The 18,517-nt window shown below is 63.8% G+C and overlaps 2 protein-coding genes across 12 annotated transcripts; one reads left to right on the top strand and one right to left on the bottom strand.

Annotated features, from left to right (window-relative positions):
• The first annotated feature begins 1,091 nt into the window (after positions 1 to 1,091).
• DVL1 (dishevelled segment polarity protein 1) lies at positions 1,092 to 13,027 on the top strand. 11 transcript variants are annotated; one of them, XM_025285720.3, is made up of 16 exons: positions 1,092 to 1,374; positions 6,501 to 6,570; positions 6,695 to 6,816; positions 7,074 to 7,197; positions 7,404 to 7,582; positions 7,792 to 7,885; positions 8,040 to 8,109; positions 8,188 to 8,327; positions 8,401 to 8,477; positions 8,567 to 8,634; positions 8,692 to 8,922; positions 9,516 to 9,647; positions 9,841 to 10,008; positions 10,096 to 10,302; positions 11,103 to 11,142; positions 11,685 to 11,822. In XM_025285720.3, the coding sequence occupies exons 1-15, from the start codon at positions 1,205 to 1,207 to the stop codon at positions 11,111 to 11,113; spliced, it is 1,863 nt and encodes a 620-aa protein (XP_025141505.1). In that variant the 5' UTR covers positions 1,092 to 1,204; the 3' UTR covers positions 11,114 to 11,142; positions 11,685 to 11,822. The 11 variants fall into 11 exon arrangements, with proteins under 11 accessions (XP_025141505.1, XP_025141498.1, XP_025141495.1 ...); XM_025285713.3 differs by lacking the exon at positions 11,103 to 11,142 and having other exon boundaries at positions 1,093 to 1,374; positions 7,112 to 7,197; positions 7,447 to 7,582; positions 11,685 to 13,027; XM_025285710.3 differs by lacking the exon at positions 11,103 to 11,142 and having other exon boundaries at positions 1,093 to 1,374; positions 8,692 to 8,847; positions 11,685 to 13,027.
• On the bottom strand, positions 12,989 to 18,490 carry TAS1R3 (taste 1 receptor member 3). Its single transcript, XM_025285733.3, is given in 7 exon segments — positions 12,989 to 13,973; positions 13,976 to 14,871; positions 15,002 to 15,122; positions 15,217 to 15,420; positions 15,581 to 16,363; positions 16,439 to 16,739; positions 16,831 to 18,490. Coding segments are annotated over 7 exon segments (2,556 nt in total). The 5' UTR covers positions 17,016 to 18,490; the 3' UTR covers positions 12,989 to 13,907.
• Between the last annotated feature and the right edge of the window lie 27 nt (positions 18,491 to 18,517).

The raw sequence follows: 18,517 nt of genomic DNA, 5'->3' as shown, positions 1-18,517 counted from the left end.
GTCCAGGCTCCAAGCCAACTTCAAGGAGGGCAGCACCCACATCACTCTCAGGCTCCACCCTAGGTCCTCTCCCATCTCACTCTCGCCAGCGTGGGCCTTCTTCTAGTGGCCTCAAGTTTTCCTCCTGGGGTCGGAGAGGGAGAGCCACTCTCCCCAGTGGCTGGACCCTTCACAGCCAGGGGGGCGCTGCTCCTCATATCCCTTGCCCCACGGAGGACCCCACGCAGGTTTGATGGACAGCAGCTAGGGAAAAAAAAAAATCTCTACACCTGCTGCCAGAGGGCCGTGCTCCTGCGTGCGCATAGCTGCTCGCGCTGACCCTACTGTCGCGTCCACACGGGGACCCGCAAAACGCTTGGTCCGTGTTTCTTGGAGCCCCCGTGCGACCTGGCAGAGGGCGCGCCAACTCGGAGCTGACGCGGGGTGGGGGTAGGGAGGCAAAGTGACAGAGTGTCATCGGTTCCGGTCCGGACACAGGAATTCTCAGCTTCCCGCGTAGCCGCTGCAGCACGTCGGTGTAACCAAGGCGCCGCCGGACTATGAAGAGGTGGAGGACCGGAGCCCGGCGGCGCAGAACCCCTCCGAGGGCTCCAGGCCGGGCTCGGAGCTTCCTGAGGGCCCCCACCCGCCTTCTTCCCGCCGAGCGCGCCCCCGGCCGCCCACTGGCCCGGAGCCTGACCCTGTGGACTGCCCACCAATGCGCGTGGCGAAGGCCGGGAGCGCGCGCCCTGGGCTCCAGGCCTGGACATGGCAGGAGGCCCCGCCCCTAGCGCGCCCCGCCCCCCAGCCGCGCGTGCGCAGCCCCGCCCCCACGCCGCTGGCCGCTCGGTGACGTCAGGCACGCCGCTCTCGGGCGCCCCCAGCGGCCGCTCGTAGCCGGATCCGCGGTCCCTTTAACGCGCGGCCCGAGGGGGCGGCGGCGGGGCGCACGGACGCGGCGGGCCTCGCGCCCTCCCTGCCTGCGTCCCGGGCCCGGGGCGCATGGGCGGCCGCGGGCGGCGGGGCAGCAGCCGGGGTGCCTGCGGAGTCGGGACCGGGGCCAGGGCCGGGGCTGAGGCCGGCAGGGCGGGCGGGGCCGGAGCGGCCGGGCGGGGACGCGGGGGCCTGGTCGCGGCCGGGCCGGGAGCGGCGCGCGGGCGGGGCGCGGGCCGGCAGCGGGGAGGCGCCCGCGTCCGAGGCCCGGGCCGGGCCTGAGCGCCGCGCCATGGCGGAGACCAAGATCATCTATCACATGGATGAGGAGGAGACGCCGTACCTGGTCAAGCTGCCGGTGGCGCCCGAGCGCGTCACGCTGGCCGACTTCAAGAACGTGCTCAGCAATCGGCCCGTGCACGCCTACAAATTCTTCTTCAAGTCCATGGACCAAGACTTCGGGTCAGTGGGCCGTAGGGCCTGTGCGCGGGTGCGCGCGGTAGGCACCTGTCCGGCCAGGCAGGGCAGGGGATCCTGGGGCTGTGACCTGGGCGGTGTCTGCGCGCCCTGGTGCGTGTGTCCCACCTGTCTGTGCTCTGAGCATGGGACGCCTGGGCCCCTGACTGCCTGCCCCGAGGTCTGAGAGCACTGGACGGTGGGCGGACAGCAGTCCTGGCTTCTCCATTCACCCTGGGCCCTGTTCTGAGTGTGTGTGACTTGGCGGTGGAGGTCTGTAGTCGAAGTGGACCTCTGAAATCCCATCTTGGCACCTGTCAGACTCAGGGTCTGCTGACCCCCTTATGTGGAGGGCTGGTGGGATTCATGAGGCTTGGGGTCAGAGGAGTTTCCAAGCGTTGGGGGGAAGGGGTTAGGGAGGGGACAGGGTGCCAGCCACCCAGTGGGTCTCCTAGTTAGCATGGGGAAATGAGGTGATCCGGGACAAGGGCACAGATCTGTCTGCAGGGGTCTGCAGAAGTTTCTGGAGGCTTAAAACAGCATTCTTCTGGCCCCCTTCTCCAGGGTCCTCAGGACAGGGCAGGGGCCAAGGGTCACTGGACAACATGGGGCTTTATTCCACCCACCCCAGCCTTGGGGTTGCTGGCCACAGGGCCCGTGTCCCTGCTGAACTACATGCCACTTGGGTTCCTGAGAGCAGTGCAGGCCAGCTGCTGACTCAGGCAGCCTCTGGGTCAGAGTTCCCACGTCTGCCCTTAGGGGTGGCTGTCCCAGCTGAGGGGACTTCCTGCTTGTGCTGGGCCAGGCCTCTGGAATGGTGAGCGGTGAACTGGAGGCTGCCTGGACGCTCGAGCCCTGACCCAGCACAACCACGGGTAACCTGAGTCCCCCGCTCGGCAGTGCTGGGGGGGCACCCAGAGGCCGCCTGGGTCGAGCAGGTGTGCTTGGGCGCACTTAGGCAGCCCGTGTCCTTGTCTGTGGCTGCGTCTTGGGACTTTGACATTGAGGCCATTTCCTGGATTCTGTGGTTTGCGCTGGCCCTGGGCAGTCCCAGGTCAGGTTAAGCTGAGGCCACTTTGTGGCTCCCAGGGAGGCCTGAGGGACATGGAGGCAACTAGACTGTCTCATACCCTAAACACCAGGGAGAGGCAGAGAACGGGGAATGGGTCCTTGGCAGCCCCCAGCCCTGCTGGGCTCAGGTTAGGAGCTGCCCCCAGGCCAGGCTTCACAGGGTAGGGCATAGACTGGGGAGCCTGGTCCTGGCCACTGGCTGCCCCCTACCCGCCTCAGCTGGTTGATCGCCTACAGTCTCACTTCGCTGAGCCTGCTCTGCTTCGTCTGTGAGCATCAGGTATGTGAAAGGGTGCTTTTGTTTTTTAACTTAGTTTATCATTTTAACAAAAATTACTGAAATCACACATGCTCTTTCACACACTGAAGGGAGTGTGAGACAAACTGTGTGCCCAGCCCCCCAGGTTGCTGCCCTTGGACCATGATCTGGGATGCAGCCTGAGGGACCCGACCCTCCTCCTGTGTCTAATAGCCACTGAGCTGCAGAGACCCCTGCCCCACTCCAGGTGCACTTTCAGCAGAGGCTGTGCCTGCTAGAGGATTTTCAGGACCCATGGGTGCCCTGGCCCAGGAGGTCATGGTGGGCAGGCAAGATCTGGGTCTTGAAGCAAGAGTAGGTGTTCTTCAGGTTGTCTGAGCATGACTGGGATGTGAGGGAGGGAACAAGACCGGGCTGGTAGGCTGGGCTGGGACAGAGAGAGGGATTGGGGTGACTCTGGAAGGTGCAGTGGGCATGGGCAGACAGAGCAGGGGTGGCTCATCTTATCCTCCACCCCCACCCCCAGACCTGTGGTTGGTGGCCTGTTGGCCTCAGGGACCCTTGGAGGGGATCTGCTTCCTTCCTTCCCTCTCCTGAGATCTACATACAGAGTTCCAGGTTCTGTTTATTCTGTAGAATCATTTACTCAGTGGAATAAATTTCCTCTGGGAGTGTCTGATTAGTCACCCACACTTTAGTATAAATGAGAGCTAGAGTCTCACCTTGGCTACCTAATGGATATAGCTGGAGATTGGAGAAAGAGGGGTCAGGCCCTGGCTGGGCTGGGGAAGTGGCCCCCTTATGAGAGGGGTGGCCTCAGATTGGGGACTGTGAGGTTCCTGACCCTGCTGAGGCCTCTGTTCCTAAAGTCTCAGTTCTTGGCCTCTCTGGCCAGGAAGGGAAACCTTGCTAAGTCTAAGGTGTGGCCATAGCCACTTGCTCTGGCCAGGCCCCACTCTCCATGAGCATCTTTGGCAAGTGGGTAGAGCATCTTTGGCAAGTGGGTAGAGAGTCCTGCACCTCCCTCCCACTCTTCCCATCCAGGTCATAGCTGTGTGTCCCAGTGAAGCTGGGGAGGCTCTCAGAGCCTGTGCTGGTCTGACCCAGAGGTGCTAAGCGTTGGGCTTGGTGTGCAGCCATGCTCACAGGCTTCCACTGCCTTGTGGACTCCAGGCCTCCCTGGACTTGGCAGTGGCCCTGGGCCCTGCATCTCTGGGCCAGGAGCTCTGGTCTGCAGGGCCATCTGTCTGTGGGCCCTGGGGGCTGTGGTGGGGGCTGTGCTTGGCCTGGTCCAGGCGGCCTGAGCTCCCACTCTGCCCTCTGCAGCTCTGCCACCTGCAGTCAGTGCCCCTGGTGTTGAGAGGTTCTAGATGCCTCACCCCCTGGAGCTTGCGGTCAGGCGTGGAGGGTCTAGGGTCTAGACCGTTCACCCTGGAGCCTTCAGAGCCCAAGCCTGGTCAGGAGGCAGTAGCGGGACAGATGAAGGCTCTGTGGGAACTGAGGATCCTGACTCCTGGGGCAACCCTGTGTCTCTGAGGACACAGGCGGGGCATCCCACTGGGTCTCTGGGAGCCCAAGGGTCCCTGGGCTCCTGGCTCGGAGCAGGGAGCCTGCTCTGTACAGGCCCTGCTCTGAGCAGATTCCTCGCTGGGGCGCGTCTGTGGGGGTGGTGGGTGGGGCTGGACAGCCCAAGTTCCAGGTTATCATGGATCTCACCAGGAATCCCAGAGCTGGGGGCAACATGCCAATGGAGGTTCCCCTGGGTGGCCACCCTGAGGGTTCGTGTCTTTGCTGACCACAGCTCCTGAGGTGTACTCTTAGGTTCAGGGAAGGTGCTCTGGATTGTTTGGGGGGCATTTCCCCAGGCTTGGTTGAGGCCTCCCCCAACCCCACCCCCAACCTCGTCCCTGTTCCTGGCCATCACTAGGGACGGGCAGCACCGTGCCCCTGGTACTGGGCGTGCCCCTGGGGAAGGCAAGGCCCTCCCCTGCCCTCCCTGCTATCCTGACTAGCTGCTGCTCGATGCCCTGACCCCCAGGGGGAAGGCTGGGTGCCCTTTAGTTCTGACCAGAAGGTGTATATCTCTCAGGCTGGAGAGGACTGGGGAAGCAGGGCCTCTGGACCCTGGTCGAGGGCATTCATGTGTGAGTGGGCTGCATGGGGGCCTCAGGCAGCTCTGGGTGACCGATTGTCTGGAGGCACTGGCCGAGCGGGCAGTGGGGGTTCAGGGTGCCGCCTGAGGTGTCCACCTCTGGAAAGCCCCATGGACCTTGTGCTGTGAGTCAAAAGGGCGGGAGCACGAGTGCAGGGAGGGAGGGGAGGCTGCGGGCCAGGCCACCTGGGCTGTGAAGTGAGAACCAGATCCCCCCTGGGTCTCTTGCTGCAGTCACTCAGAGGCAGTGCTTGGGGCCCGTTGGGTCCCCTGGAGGGCTTGCTGCAACCCCCTGTCTCCTGGCTGCAGCCGGCAGAACCCCAAGTGTCCCCAGGCCACCACAGGTCTTCATGTGGTGACACCTTCTGTCATCTTGGGCTGGGTCTCGGCCTCCTCAGAGCTCAGCTCTGCCGGACTGTGGTGCGTGATGGAGGCTGCAGACACTTTGTCTGTTCCTCACTGGGGAGAGGGGCTCCTGAGAAATGACTCCTGTCCATTGTTCTGTCCACCTCATCTGTGCCTGTGTGGCTGGCCTGGGAGGCATCTGATGGAGTCACCATAGGACCCTGGCGGAGTGCCCCCTCCAGGCTGCCCTGTCTCCTCTGTGTACTCTGCCCTGAGGTCTTGGGCCTCTCCTGGTGGGTGGGGTGGACCGGAGCCTTGCTCTCTGGGGCCTCTTGCCCCCTGCTGCTGCCTCGGACATGCCGAGTTGAGGTGTCTGGGCCCAGAGGCCATGAGGCTACTTCCTGCTTGGTCTGTAGCTCCTATTTCTACACTGGGCCCTCATCCCAGGTGTGGAAATCTGCGGTGTTGGGCAGGGCTGCGCTCCAGGGGCCTGCTGTCGGCCCCGCCCTGCCTACCCTGCTCCCTGGGCCTCCGGGAGGCCACAGTGTGGGATGTGTCTGGGCCACAGCACTGTCTGCCCTGCCCCATGGCCCTTCTCTGCTACCCTTCTCACCCCTTTGAACCAGACTCCTGGACCTCCCCAACCTGTTTCTGACCCCAGGGTCATTGGCTTCCTTCCCAGTTAGAGTTGCCCTGGGCCTTGGCCACCTGCCTCTCCTGTCCCCACCGGCCCACCTGCTGGGGGCAGCATGAAGGGACAGGCCAGGCTAGCCATTGGGCAGTGGTTAGAGCTGGTGACCTTCAGGGCCCTGCTGGCCCTGCACTTGTCTGCCGTTCGAGTGGGGCCAGTGTTGTGAGTGGGTCTGTTTCTGTCTCCTTGGCTGGGCCAACAGGTCAGGAGGGTGGTGGCCCACTCCTGGAGTGTGAGCTTGCAGGTCTGTGTGCTGTGCATCTCCTGGGGGCTCTGCCCATACCCTGCTTGTGCTGAAGCCTGCTGAGAACCGGGCCCTGTCCTCACAATACGAAGTCTGGGGGAGTCACATAGAGCAAGGAGGATACTTGCATTTGTGTCTGGGCCCCATGGGCCCTGGGTGGGGTCCTTGGAAGGATGGTGATGGTCCCCAGAAGCGGAGGTGCTGGGTGAGGGCATCCGCACAGACTGACATCTGGGTGTGTGGCCGGATGCCCCGTGTGGCCAGATGCCCCATGTGACCCACACCCCGGACAAGCTGGAGGCCTTAGTCCAGAGCCCAGTGATGGGAGCAGGCCCCAGTGTGGCTGCCTCACAGCTGCGTCTGCCTGCAGGGTTGTAAAGGAGGAGATCTCTGATGATAATGCCAAGCTGCCCTGCTTCAACGGCCGTGTGGTCTCCTGGGTGAGTCCATGGGATGCTGGCAGAGGGCCCTGGGCTGGTGGGAGTGGAAGAAGGTGACTGCCCATGCCGGTGCCCTGCTGGGGTCACCTGGACGCTGGTTCCTGAGCCCTGCTCTTGTCTACAGCTGGTTCTGGCTGAGGGTGCTCACTCGGATGCAGGGTCTCAGGGCACTGATGGACACACAGACCTGCCCCCGCCTCTTGAGCGGACAGGCGGCATCGGGGACTCCCGGCCTCCCTCCTTCCAGTAAGGATTCTGGGGGGCTGTGCTGAGCCCAGTGGAGCTGAGGGGCTTGCGTCCTGCCAGCCTGTTGCAAGTGGGGAGGGGCAGCTGAGCAGGGACCCACGGTCAGTAGATGCTCGTCAGCAGAGGAGGGGCAAGTGGAGAGGCCCAGAGTGGGCCGGCGGGTAGATGGGGGCTCTGCTGGAGTTGAGGTCCCACTGGATGTTGGGATGAGAGGAGCTGACAGGGTGTTTGAGGCATGAGTGGCCTGGCTGCCCCAGCCCAGCCCTCCTCGGCACAGCCCGAATGTGGCCGGCAGCCGCGATGGGATGGATAACGAGACTGGCACGGAGTCACTGGTCAGCCACCGGCGGGAGCGAGCCCGACGCCGGAACCGTGAAGAGGGTAATGAGGCCATGCCCTTGACCTCCCTGGGACCCCCGTGGGCACCCCAAGCCCCTGCTGGCCCCTCTTCCACTGGGAGTCCCTTGGCAGAGGTTCCAGACCCAAATACTCTGGACCCTAGTGACCCCTCAGCAGCCCTGCAGTCACCCTGCCAGCTCCCAGGTGAAAGAGTGCATGAGGTTGCAGGGGCTTCCCGTGACTTCCAGGGGATCCCATGGCCAGGCCCCGTCCCTGCTGTCCCCACAGCAGCCCGGACCAATGGGCACCCAAGGGGGGACCGGCGGCGGGACCTGGGGCTGCCCCCTGACAGTGCGTCCACCGTGCTGAGCAGTGAACTTGAGTCCAGCAGCTTCATCGACTCGGATGAAGATGACAACACAAGCCGGTGGGTGAGGGTGGGGGTGTAAGTTGGGGCAGGGTGTGTGCCCTGGACCACACATGTATGTATGCATGTGTGTGTGCACATGGGCAGGACACCTGCTGGCTGCTCACTGTCTGCAGGGTGGGGATGGTTTCCCCAGGTTCAGCCTTGTCCTTGCCCCTTTGAGTTCAACTATATGGGGGTGGCCAGACCCTGACTCTGGGCCCCCCCAGGCTGAGTAGCTCCACGGAGCAGAGCACCTCCTCCAGGCTCATCCGGAAACACAAGCGCCGGCGGCGGAAACAGCGCCTGCGGCAGACAGACCGGGTAGGTGCAGACTGGGCAGGTGTGGGCCAGGCAGGTGTGAATCTTGCAGGTGTGGGCTGGCAGGTGTGAACCAGTCAGGTGTGGACCGAGCAGGTGTAGGCTGGGGCGGGCAGATGGGTCCCACTCACAGCCCCTCACCTGGCGTCCCCTACAGGCCTCCTCTTTCAGCAGCATCACGGACTCCACCATGTCCCTCAACATCATCACCGTCACACTCAACATGGGTGAGGCCTCTGTGGGGTGCTGGGCAGGGCACAGTGGTGCTGGGGGAACACCTGCTCACCACCCACCCTGCCGTGCAGAGAGGCACCACTTCCTGGGCATCAGCATCGTGGGCCAGAGCAATGACCGGGGCGACGGTGGCATCTACATCGGCTCCATCATGAAGGGTGGGGCTGTTGCTGCTGATGGCCGCATCGAGCCAGGCGACATGCTGCTGCAGGTGCGGGCCGGGAGAGCTTCTGGTGGGGGGAAGAGCAGCACCCCCACCCACCATGCTGACCTCTTGCCCCCAGGTGAACGACGTCAACTTCGAGAACATGAGCAACGATGATGCTGTGCGAGTCCTGCGGGAGATCGTGTCCCAGACAGGGTGAGGCGTGTGGGGGTGACGCATGTAGGGGTGGGACAGTGGATGGGAGGGGGCCGCCTGGGTCACCTTGTGACCCGCCCACCCCACAGGCCTATCAGCCTCACAGTGGCCAAGTGCTGGGACCCAACGCCCCGCAGCTACTTCACCATCCCGAGGGGTGAGTGACCCCCTGGGGCCGGCGGGGTGGGAGTGGGGCACCTAGCCCAGCCTGAAGGGCCTCTTCTCTGTCCTGTGTTCCACTTCCCCCGACACCGTCCATCTGTCCATCTGTTGCCATGCTATGGCTGCCCAGCGGATCCAGTTCGGCCCATCGACCCAGCTGCCTGGCTGTCCCACACGGCAGCGTTGACGGGAGCCCTGCCCCGCTATGGTACGAGCCCCTGCTCCAGCGCCGTCACGCGCACCAGCTCCTCCTCACTAACCAGCTCTGTGCCTGGCGCTCCGCGTAAGTGGCAGCTCACAAGGTTGGGAACCGAGGCTCTGGCCAGGCACTCACTGGGTGCGGTCGCCCCTGAGGGCCACACCAGCCTTGAATATTCACGGTGCTGCCGGGTCCTCATGATCAGATGTGGGGCTGCCTGGTCCCGCCCTCCTCCCTGCTCTCTGTCCCAGCAATGGGAGTGGGAGATGCCTGGAGGGGCTCAGTGAGCCCTGGGGTCTGCGTGGCGGGGGCAGGGAGAGGCAGGTGCCTGTGTGGGGCCCTCACCCTGCTTTCCTGCCACTAACATGACTAATAGCCCCAGCTCGCAGGGGAGGGCATAGAAGACGCCTGATATTGGCCCCTGGGGCTCTGGTCTGCAGGGTCAGGGGGGGCCTTGCCCTAGTTGGACAGGGTGGGAGATGAAGGTCCAAACCCCTCCCTCCTAGTACCTGTTCCCTGACCCTGCAGGGCCATTGAGCGCTGGCACTGAGCCCCACAGTTGATTGGCCAGCAGAGCCTGGCCTCTGAAGTGGGGAAGCAGGCCGGGCCTGGGGTCTATTCTGACCCTGTGCCACCCGTCAGCCACTCGGGCTGAGGAGGGGGGCCATGCCTTGCAGAGCTGGAGGAGGCGCCGCTGACGGTGAAGAGCGACATGGGTGCTGTTGTCCGGGTCATGCAGCTGCCGGACTCGGGCCTGGAGATCCGAGACCGCATGTGGCTCAAGATCACCATCGCCAATGCCGTCATCGGTGAGGGTCCTACACCCGGGGGTGGGGCCAGGTCCCTGCCTGACTTGCCCACTGCCACGCAGGCGCAGATGTGGTGGACTGGCTGTGCCTGCACCTGGAGGGCTTCTGCAAGCGGTGGATGGATGGGTGGGGGTGGTTGGGGGTGGGGGGGTGGGACTGGGTCCCTGCCTGACTGCCGCCTGCTGCCACCCAGGGGCAGATGTGGTGGACTGGCTGTACGCGCACCTGGAGGGCTTCCGCGAGCGGCGGGAGGCGCGCAAGTACGCCAGCAGCATGCTGAAGCGTGGCTTCCTGCGGCACACAGTCAACAAGGTCACCTTCTCAGAGCAGTGCTACTACGTCTTCGGGGACCTGTGCAGCAGTGAGTGGGGCTGCGGAGTGGAGTCCCAGAAGGGAAGGCCGCCCTCCTCACCCTCACCCGCACTCCCTCTGCCCTCCCCTCTCGCAGATCTTGCCGCCCTGAACCTCAACAGCGGCTCCAGTGGGGCCTCTGATCAGGACACGCTGGCCCCGCTGCCCCACCCGGCTGCTCCCTGGCCCCTGGGTCAGGGCTACCCCTACCAGTACCCAGGGCCCCCGCCCTGCTTCCCGCCTGCATATCAGGACCCTGGCTTTGGCTACGGCAGCGGCAGTGCTGGGAGTCAGCAGAGTGAAGGTGAGGGCCCCTACCTCCAAGCCCAGCCCCGTCCCCCACAGCCTGGCTCTGCCCTGCGTGCCCGCCCCCTGCCCTGCACTCCCATCTGCTCTGTGCTCGGGCCCTGGGTGGCTTCTTCTGAAAGGGGTGAGTTGTCAGAGGCTGGGGAGAAGAGCCTAGAGTCTTCAGGGATTGTGTGGGTGTGCTGGTGGTCCAGACGTGGCAAAGGCAGAGAGAGATGGTGTGGAAATGGGGGCATGGGATGTGATGGCCCAGGGTGGGGGAGCAGCAGAGGGGTCCTGGGACCCTCCCTCCAGCACCTGCAGCACAGCAGGGAGCAGAGGTGACAGTTCCATAGATAGCTGCAGCCCGCTGCTGGGACGTGAAGGGAAGCTGAGCAGGGGGGTTGTGGTGTCACAGAGGAGCACCTGTTGGGACACTGTCCTGAGGCTGAGTCGGGGGTTAGTGAGGCCCATGGGCACATGCTCCTAAAAGCATCTGGGGAGAAATCTGGTAGGTGACTCAGTAGACCCAGAAGGGGATAGGGAGCGAGGACAGTGGATTAGAGGCAGCATTCTCCAAGGGGAAGCATGTTGGGTGCTAAGGCCAGTGGGCAGATGCCCCCAGTGTCTGGGGAGAGGTCTGGTGGGTGGCTTGGTGGACCCAGGAGGGGATGGGGAGAGAGAACAGTGGATCAGGGGCAGCGGTGTCCAAGGGGAAACGTGTTGGGCGCCGGTGGACCTTGCACAGGCCCAGCTGGCGGTGTGGGTGCCCGGCCGCTGGTGTGTAACTCCTCTATCCCTTGCTTTGTGCTGAGCAAGCCTTAGACTGAAGGACTAGCGGAGCGGACCCTCGGGGCCGGTAAGCCAGGGTCCTGCTCGGCGTCCCCCTCCGCACGTCCCTAGCCAGTGGGCATCTTCAGGTTCCCGACATGTCCTGAGTGCCCAGGAGGGGCTGAGCTGAGTAGCCGGCCAGGGCTCTGGGGGCAGATGAAAGGCCGGTCTTGGGTGGGGAGCCCACGATGGCTGGCAGTGCCCCGGGCACATGGCCTCCTCTGGGCCTCCGTTTCTCAGCTGCAAAATGGCCCTCGATCCAGGCACTGGTGTGAGGAGTGGGGATCAAGCTGGCCCTGGAGCATCCCTGCCTGTCTGCACTGCCCGCCCTGCCCCCCACCCCCCCACCCCCCACAACCGGCATCTCTTCTCCTCTGCCTGCTGCAGCTGCTCCTGCTTCCCTGGGCTGGGCCAGTCCAGCCCTCACATCTGCATGGCTGCCCACCCCAATCTGCACCCGCTCAGGACCGCTGGTGTTGCCCCTGGCGGTCCCGGCCATGGCCGTCTGTCTTGGAAGAGGCAAGGTCTAGTACTGACCATCCCATTCCTCTCCCTCGTTCTTGACCCCAGGAAGCAAAAGCAGTGGGTCCACCCGGAGTGCTGGTGGGAGCAGCCGTCGGGCCTTGGGCCGTGAGAAGGAGAGCCGGTCGGCTGGAGCTGGGGGCAGTGGCAGCGAGTCAGACCACACAGCACCAAGCGGGGCGGGTGGCAGTGGCTGGCGGGAGCGTCCCCCTAGCCAGCTCAGCCGTGGCAGCAGCCCACGCAGCCAGGCCTCAGCTGCCGCCCCAGGGCTCCCCCCGCTGCACCCCCTGACAAAGGCCTACTCAGTGGTGGGTGGGCCACCTGGGGGGCCACCTGTCCGGGAGCTGGCCGCTGTCCCGCCAGAGCTGACGGGCAGCCGCCAGTCCTTCCAGAAGGCCATGGGGAACCCCTGTGAGTTCTTCGTGGATATCATGTGAGCGAGGCGAGAGTGCCTTTGGCCCAGCCCTGCTGTGGGGAGTCCCAGAGTCCTGCTCTTGCAGGAGGGCTCTGCTCCTGGAGCTTGTGTGGGCTTGCCTTAGCGGCCATCCCAGGTTAGACCTGTGCTTGCTGCCATGGAGTCTGGGCCTGGACAAAGTGGCAGCAGGCTGGAGGGGAGGGGCTGAGGGCAGCCCAGACCACCGTGATCTGGATGGTGGCTCATCCATCCCTGGCTGGAGCTGTCAGTGCAGACCCTGGGCAGGAGGGGCATCTCCCTGTGCTCAGGCAGGTCTGACCCACTCCTCTTGGCGTATGCCTCAGGGACCCCAGCTTGCCCACAGAGCTGCACATGGGGCCTCAAACTGAGCTGAGAGGTGGCCACTAGGCCTGGGCCCCACCAGGTTCACAGGCCCCACCCATCTTGCCTAGGCCAGGATTGGGGGGGTCCTCTCGGGGTTAGAATCATAGCCCCAAGGTCCCTCTGTGGCTGCCCAAGGTAGGGATCTAATTTATTTATTTATTGTCTGGCCTGTGTGCTCTGTGGGGTGGCAGCCAAGTCAGCTGTCCCCTACCCCAGCCACCGGAACAGTTTCGTGTGTCCCCCCTGCAGGGACACAGGTCGTGTCTGGAGGTGTGCGGGAAGACAGTGAGGGGGAGGCGGCAGGATAGGGGACCCTGAGTGGGGGAGGGCCACAGATGCGCACAGCTGCTGCAGGGGCAGGGTTTAGAGCAGAGGGCATGGCCAGCTCAGCCTTCCTTGCGATCATGGGGTGGCCTCCCACCCACCCACCCACACACGCACACAAACACGTCGCTTCCGTCCGGCGTCTCTGGCCTGCACATGTCTGCACTGTAGATACTATATCTAGTTGGGAGCATCATCCAGATAGTTAATAGAGCTGCTTCTGTGTAAATGCTATTTTAAACACTAAAAAGCATTTAATTTTATGGGACTGATGTGTGACCTGTGTCTCTTCTACACTTTAGGAGGTTGGGATGCAGAGGCTGGGTCAACTTCCCCAGGGTCCAGTTGAGAACTGACCCAGGACTGGCTTGGTGCTGTCCTCTGGGTGCCAGCTCACCAAGGCCCTGCCCACAGCTGACCTGGCAGGCAGTCTTCTGTCCATGGTGCTGGCTTCTGGCTCTGGGGCAGGGGTGGGGTGGGGGGTAGGGGTCCCTGTGGCTGGTGCTGGCCATAGTGCTGACCCCCCCCACCCTGCCTGGGCTCTGTCCGTGGTGCTGGAGGTGACTGGCCCCCCATTCTGCTGGTTCACCGGCCAGGAAGAGAGAGAAGGAAGCTGGGTGCGCCCTCCCTTCTGAGGAAGCCTCTGCCTTGTGCTGGGGCCCAGGTCAGGTACACACCCCTGCAGAGGGGTTGAGAAAGCCCCACCCACCTCCCAATATCCCACTCTTGTGATGCTTGGAGAGGATGGTGGGTGGGGGCCTCCCACTGGGCCCAGCCAGGCAAGTGACACCCAGCTTTGCCTTCATGTGGTCCCTGGGGTCTTCCCTGAGCGCTCAGTGTAGGATTCATGGAGCCCCGAGAATCCTCTATGGGCCTCTTACCGGAACAGTGGGGCTGGCTCACCTGTGTAGGCCAGGGCTCGGCTAGGACAAGACAGAGCCTAACTCTGGGGCCCCAGGTGATGAGATCCCATTGGGCTGAGGCTGCTTATGCACTCTGGAGGTCACTCTGGGGTCAACATGAGCAGAATCTAGGGCTGTGAGTCTCAGTGGAGTCAAAGCACAGTCTTCAGGTTGCTGCATGGAGACTTGGTTTGGGGTACCTCAACGAGGTCTGAATTCACTGGGGTGAGATCACCGACTCAAGGATCACTTGTTTTCCCCTGAGTCTCCTCCCGGTGCCCACTGCCGCCCTGCCCTCTGGCATCGCTGGGACCCCCTCCCAAGAAGAACTCGGGGGTGTTGAGGTCTGGCCGCCACAGCAGCAGGTAGCACTTAGGCAGGTGGAAGGTGGTCAGGATGCCCAGCACACAGCAGAGAATGGTGCCCATCTGCACAGCGGGGTGGGAGACCACATGTACATTAGCAAAGAGGGGGATGTAGGAGACCCAGGTGATGAAGTAGGCCAGCATGGCGAAAGTCAGGCCGCGGGCGCTGTTGTAGCGGCCAGGCCGGCTCTGTACCAGGAAGGTGCCCAGGAAGCAGAGGAAGGCCAGCATGGCATTGGTGGCATGCACCACTCCGAACATGATCCAGGAGCTCACACGGCAGTGCACCAGTGCCTCCGTGGGCAGCGCATGCCAGTTTGTTATAACCACTGGCGGGAAGACCGCCAGGTACCAGGAGCAGAGCGCCGCCTCTGCCAGCATGGCAAGCAGCACTACCAGCCAGGCCCAGGGCCCCCGCAGGCGGCTATGGAGCCAGTCTGTCCAGCTGGGTGGCAGCTCTGAGCCCACAAAGATCTCGGCCGCCAGCAGGAATAGTGTGCTCAGGCAGCCGGTGAGCGGGAGGTGGAGCAGCAGCTGCTGGCCCATGCAGCTGGCAGTGCTGGGCTGGCCAGGGAACAGGAGGACGCTGAGGCAGACCAGGCCCAGGCAGGCCAGGCCGAAGCAGGCCCGGGGCCCCCCTGCGGCCTGAACTAGTGGGCTGTCCCGGTGCCAGGTGAAGAGTCCCAGGGCCACCAGCACCAGACCCAGAACGATGCCCAGCAGCAGGAGCAGCCCAAGCACGGCCGGCTCCCCCCATGCCAGGAACCTGGGCCTGCGGGGGAAGCACCGGGTACTACCGTCTGGGGACCACTGGTCCTGGTCACACTTGCTGCAGAGGGCATCGTCTAAGGCAAGGGAGGAGAGAGGGCATGCTGGGGACCACTGGCTTCCCTGGCCTTGCTTCTGCCCCAGACCTGACCCTGTGGTACCCGCCCTCACTCGGGCCTCAGTGTGGGCTGGACCCTGAGGGCTCACCTGGGTGGCGCTGGTAGCTGCCTGCCTTGCAGTCCACGCAGTCGTAGCAGCAGGAATGGAAGCCCTTCACGCGGCGCACCTGGCCCTCCCTGCACTGCCGCGAGCACTGGGACACGGGCTCCTGGCGGGCGGCAGGGCTCAGGCTCTGCGTGGCTGGCCACACTGGCCCAAGCCCTGGGGGCCGCCCCTGCTCCCCGGGCAGGACTGGTGCTCACTTGGTTTCCTGGGGTGTGCCAGATCATGCTGGAAAACTGGAGCTCCAGGCTGCCGTTGAAGCTGCCCACAGTGCGCAGCATGGGCATCCGGTCCCGCCAGACCCACAGCTTCAGGTCATAAGCAAGGTCCACATTTCCGCTGGTGTCGAACTGCAGGGTCCGGTTGTATGCGCGGAAACTCATGTTGTACATGTTGTCCAGGAGCTGGCAGTGGGGAGATCAGGGGGGTGGTGGGGGAATCGGGATGGTGGGGCTGGGCAGGGAGTTGCCACTGGCCAGACCCCCCTCCCCATCCCCCATCTCCTCCTCAGGGGTGCCAGTGGATTGGGGAACGAGCCAAGAGGCACAGCTTCTGTGAACTCACCTGCCAGGGCCGCACGGGCTCCTGTGCAGGGCAGCCCGAGGAGTTGCAGAGCAGTGCTTTGTGAAGTGCATGGGCCACGCTGTACACAGCTGCGTAGGCGGCAAAAGTTTGGTGGTATAGCAACCCATCGGTCACGTTCTCTGGGGAGGCGCGGTCACACTGGGGGCAGCGTGGCCCCACCACATGCTCCTCCAGACCCAGCCGCCCTGCCTCTAGCGAGGCACAGTAGGCGGGCTCCGCAGCCCGGGCCAGGCGGGTCTGCACATAGGACCGGAACTCGGGCATCTCGGCACCCTGATGCAGGAAGCCGAGCACCGTGCCCACCCGGTCCATGCCTGGTAGCGTCATGACCAGGCTTGAAGTCAGCCAAGCCTCGCTGGCCACCCATACCTTGGGCGAGAGCCTGTAGTGGATGCTGTAGCTGAACAGGCTGTAGGTGGCGTGGGCGGAGGAGAAGACCACCACCACCTGCACGCTGCTGTGGTTTACCTGGTGCAGCAGGCTCTGCACGGAGCCTAGCCGCGTGCCGCCAGCATGGGGCAGCGGCATCAGGCCCTCGTAAGCGATGCAGATGCCCTTGGCATTGGCCAGGCTGGAGAAGAGGCCCAGGCCCTGCCGGCCATACTCGTCGTCGCTGCCCACGGCGGCCACCCAGTTCCAGTGCAGCCCCCGCAGCAGCTCCACCATGGCTGTCGCCTGCATGCGGTCGCTGGGCACCGTGCGGAAGAAGGATGGGAATGTCTCGCGGTTGCTCAGCCGGTCGGTGGTGGCACCGTAGCTGACCTGCAGGCGAAGGCCGCTCCTGACATGGGGGCTCCTGAGGTGGGCAGGAGGATGGGATGTGGGGAGGGGGCGCACCTGGGGCATGAGGAAGAAGCTGAAGAACTTGCCAGTGACCAGGGCAACTTCGGACGAGTGGGGCCCAATGACAGCCAGCACGCGGGGTTGGTACTGTGTGTAGTCACAGTAGGCGCCGATGCTGCGGCTGCCTGCCTTGGCCATGAACACCAGGCTGGGCTTCATCGCAACCACGGGTTCCGAGCATGTGTCGAAGAGGTCATAGCCCAGACGCAGCCCAGGGAGCAGGGTGGATGCGTTGTTGATCTCCTCCACGGCCATCATCACAGCTAGTGCCCAGAGCAGGCCAGGGGCCGACAACCTGGGGCCACAGGGGCTGCGGGTGGCCAACACCTCTCCCCCTGACCAACCTCCCCCAGCCCCACCCCTGCACACAATCCCGGCCTCCCTACCTGGTGCACACGGTGGCATTGGGCTGCATCCTGTCACCCAGCCCGGTGTCATCGGCTGAGCCCAGGGGGAAAAGCCCACCCAGAATATAGTCCCCCGGCAGGCTGAGCTGCTGGGACAGGCACAGTGGGGCCCCTGGCCTGATACCCAGTGCAGCCACAAGGCCCAGGAAGGTCAGGCCTAGCATGGCAGGCGGCAGCTTCCAGCAGCAGGACAGACTGCTTGCACTTGAACTTCCAGTAGCAAGTGGGTGGGCAGACTGGGGCCCCAGATATGGGGAGTCAGGCGGGGAGGGGCACAGGATTTGTTTAGCAAAGCGCTTGCCTGCTCACCTGCCTCCTTGGGGCCCTGGAGTCGCCCCCACCTCCTGGGCCTCTCAGGTGTGCTCACGTTGGGCTTATCCTGATGGCACCAACAGGCCCTCTGGGTGATGGTGACCTGGGCAGGCAGGCTCTAGGCAGCTACTGCCCATGACATTGCTACATGTGTCCAAACCCCTGGTACCCACCTGTTCTGCAGGGGTTGCCCTGGAGTCTCCAGCTGATGTGAGACAGTCATGGAGGTGCCAGTGGGGCAGCACACCATCCCCCCAGCCCAGGGAGGCACTGTCTATAGTCGGGGTGGAGCAGGGTGGACTGCAAGCCCAGGGGCAGCCTGAGGGGGGTATCACACAGCCCTGCAACCACAAGTACAGTGGATGGCTGGTCAGCATGGCTCTCACCCATGACTGGGTGGGGAGTGTCCCGAGGTGGGGGTCATGGCCTCAGCCTGCCTGGGAACAGTGCACCTTGAGGGTCTGTGGCCTAGAAGATTCGGAGGCCACAAGGTTTCAGAGGGCAGGTGCCTTCCTTCAGGGACAGAGCTCACAGCTGGGCCTGGGTGGGGAGGCATGCAAACAAGGGAGGAAATGCTGTAACCAAATGGGCTGCAGCAGTCATGCCAGCACCAGGTGTGGCAATGGACCTGAGGCCCAGGCTGGTGGCTCCTGCTTAGCCACTGGGTGCCCGGGGACTGGTCTCCCCAAGTCTGGGTCTGGGGGCCTCACTGACACCAGGCCACAGACACCCCAGGGAGCTGGGGGAGGCTAGAGATGCCCTTGAAGGTGCAGTGGGGCCTGGCAGACGTTCATGGAATTGGTCTAGGGACCTGGTCTTTGCCTGAAACTATGGCCTTGGGGAGGGCACACATGGATGGCACGCTCACCACACACACACACACGCACTACACACCCTTGGGGAGGGCGCATGAGGCACAGCACACACAGAACACACACCACACACACACAGTGCCTACACCAGCACCCACGTATGCACACAGGCACACGTGCAGCCCTTACTCTCTGGCCTTTGTCAGTAACCTTCTAGGCTCTGGCCCCCACGGGTATGGCCAGAGCTGGACAGGGTGCAGTAGCAGACCAGGAGGTGGCTTGTGCTGGGCGCTGCTGTTCAGCTCTGGCCATCAGGCAGCGTCTGCGAGGACCCTGCCTGACACGCGTCCTCTTTCTGTCCAGACCACGGCCCTGCAGAGCAGCCTCTCCACTGGCTGCAGTTCGGCAGATTTTCCTCTCTCTACAGGGTATGTAGCTGACCTCAGATCTGCACTTCCAACTCAGCCACTCAGGTGATTCTGTGACTCAGTCTTCTCACCTGTCCAACGAAGATAATTCAGACCTTGGCAGTGGTTGAGGGA

This window comes from Bubalus bubalis, chromosome 5, assembly GCF_019923935.1.
Source record: "Bubalus bubalis isolate 160015118507 breed Murrah chromosome 5, NDDB_SH_1, whole genome shotgun sequence".
Lineage (NCBI taxonomy): Eukaryota > Metazoa > Chordata > Mammalia > Artiodactyla > Bovidae > Bubalus > Bubalus bubalis.
The sequence above is the reverse complement of the archived record's forward strand: the minus strand, read 5'-3'. Positions and strand labels throughout refer to the sequence as shown.

Coding starts and splice junctions, on each gene's coding strand:
- DVL1 (XM_025285707.3), top strand. CDS start 1,205: ATGGCGGAGACCAAGATCATCTATCACATGGATGAGGAGGAGACGCCG. Junction 1,375..6,500: donor TCCATGGACCAAGACTTCGG/GTCAGTGGGCCG, acceptor GTCTGCCTGCAG/GGTTGTAAAGGAGGAGATCT. Junction 6,571..6,694: donor ACGGCCGTGTGGTCTCCTGG/GTGAGTCCATGG, acceptor TCTTGTCTACAG/CTGGTTCTGGCTGAGGGTGC.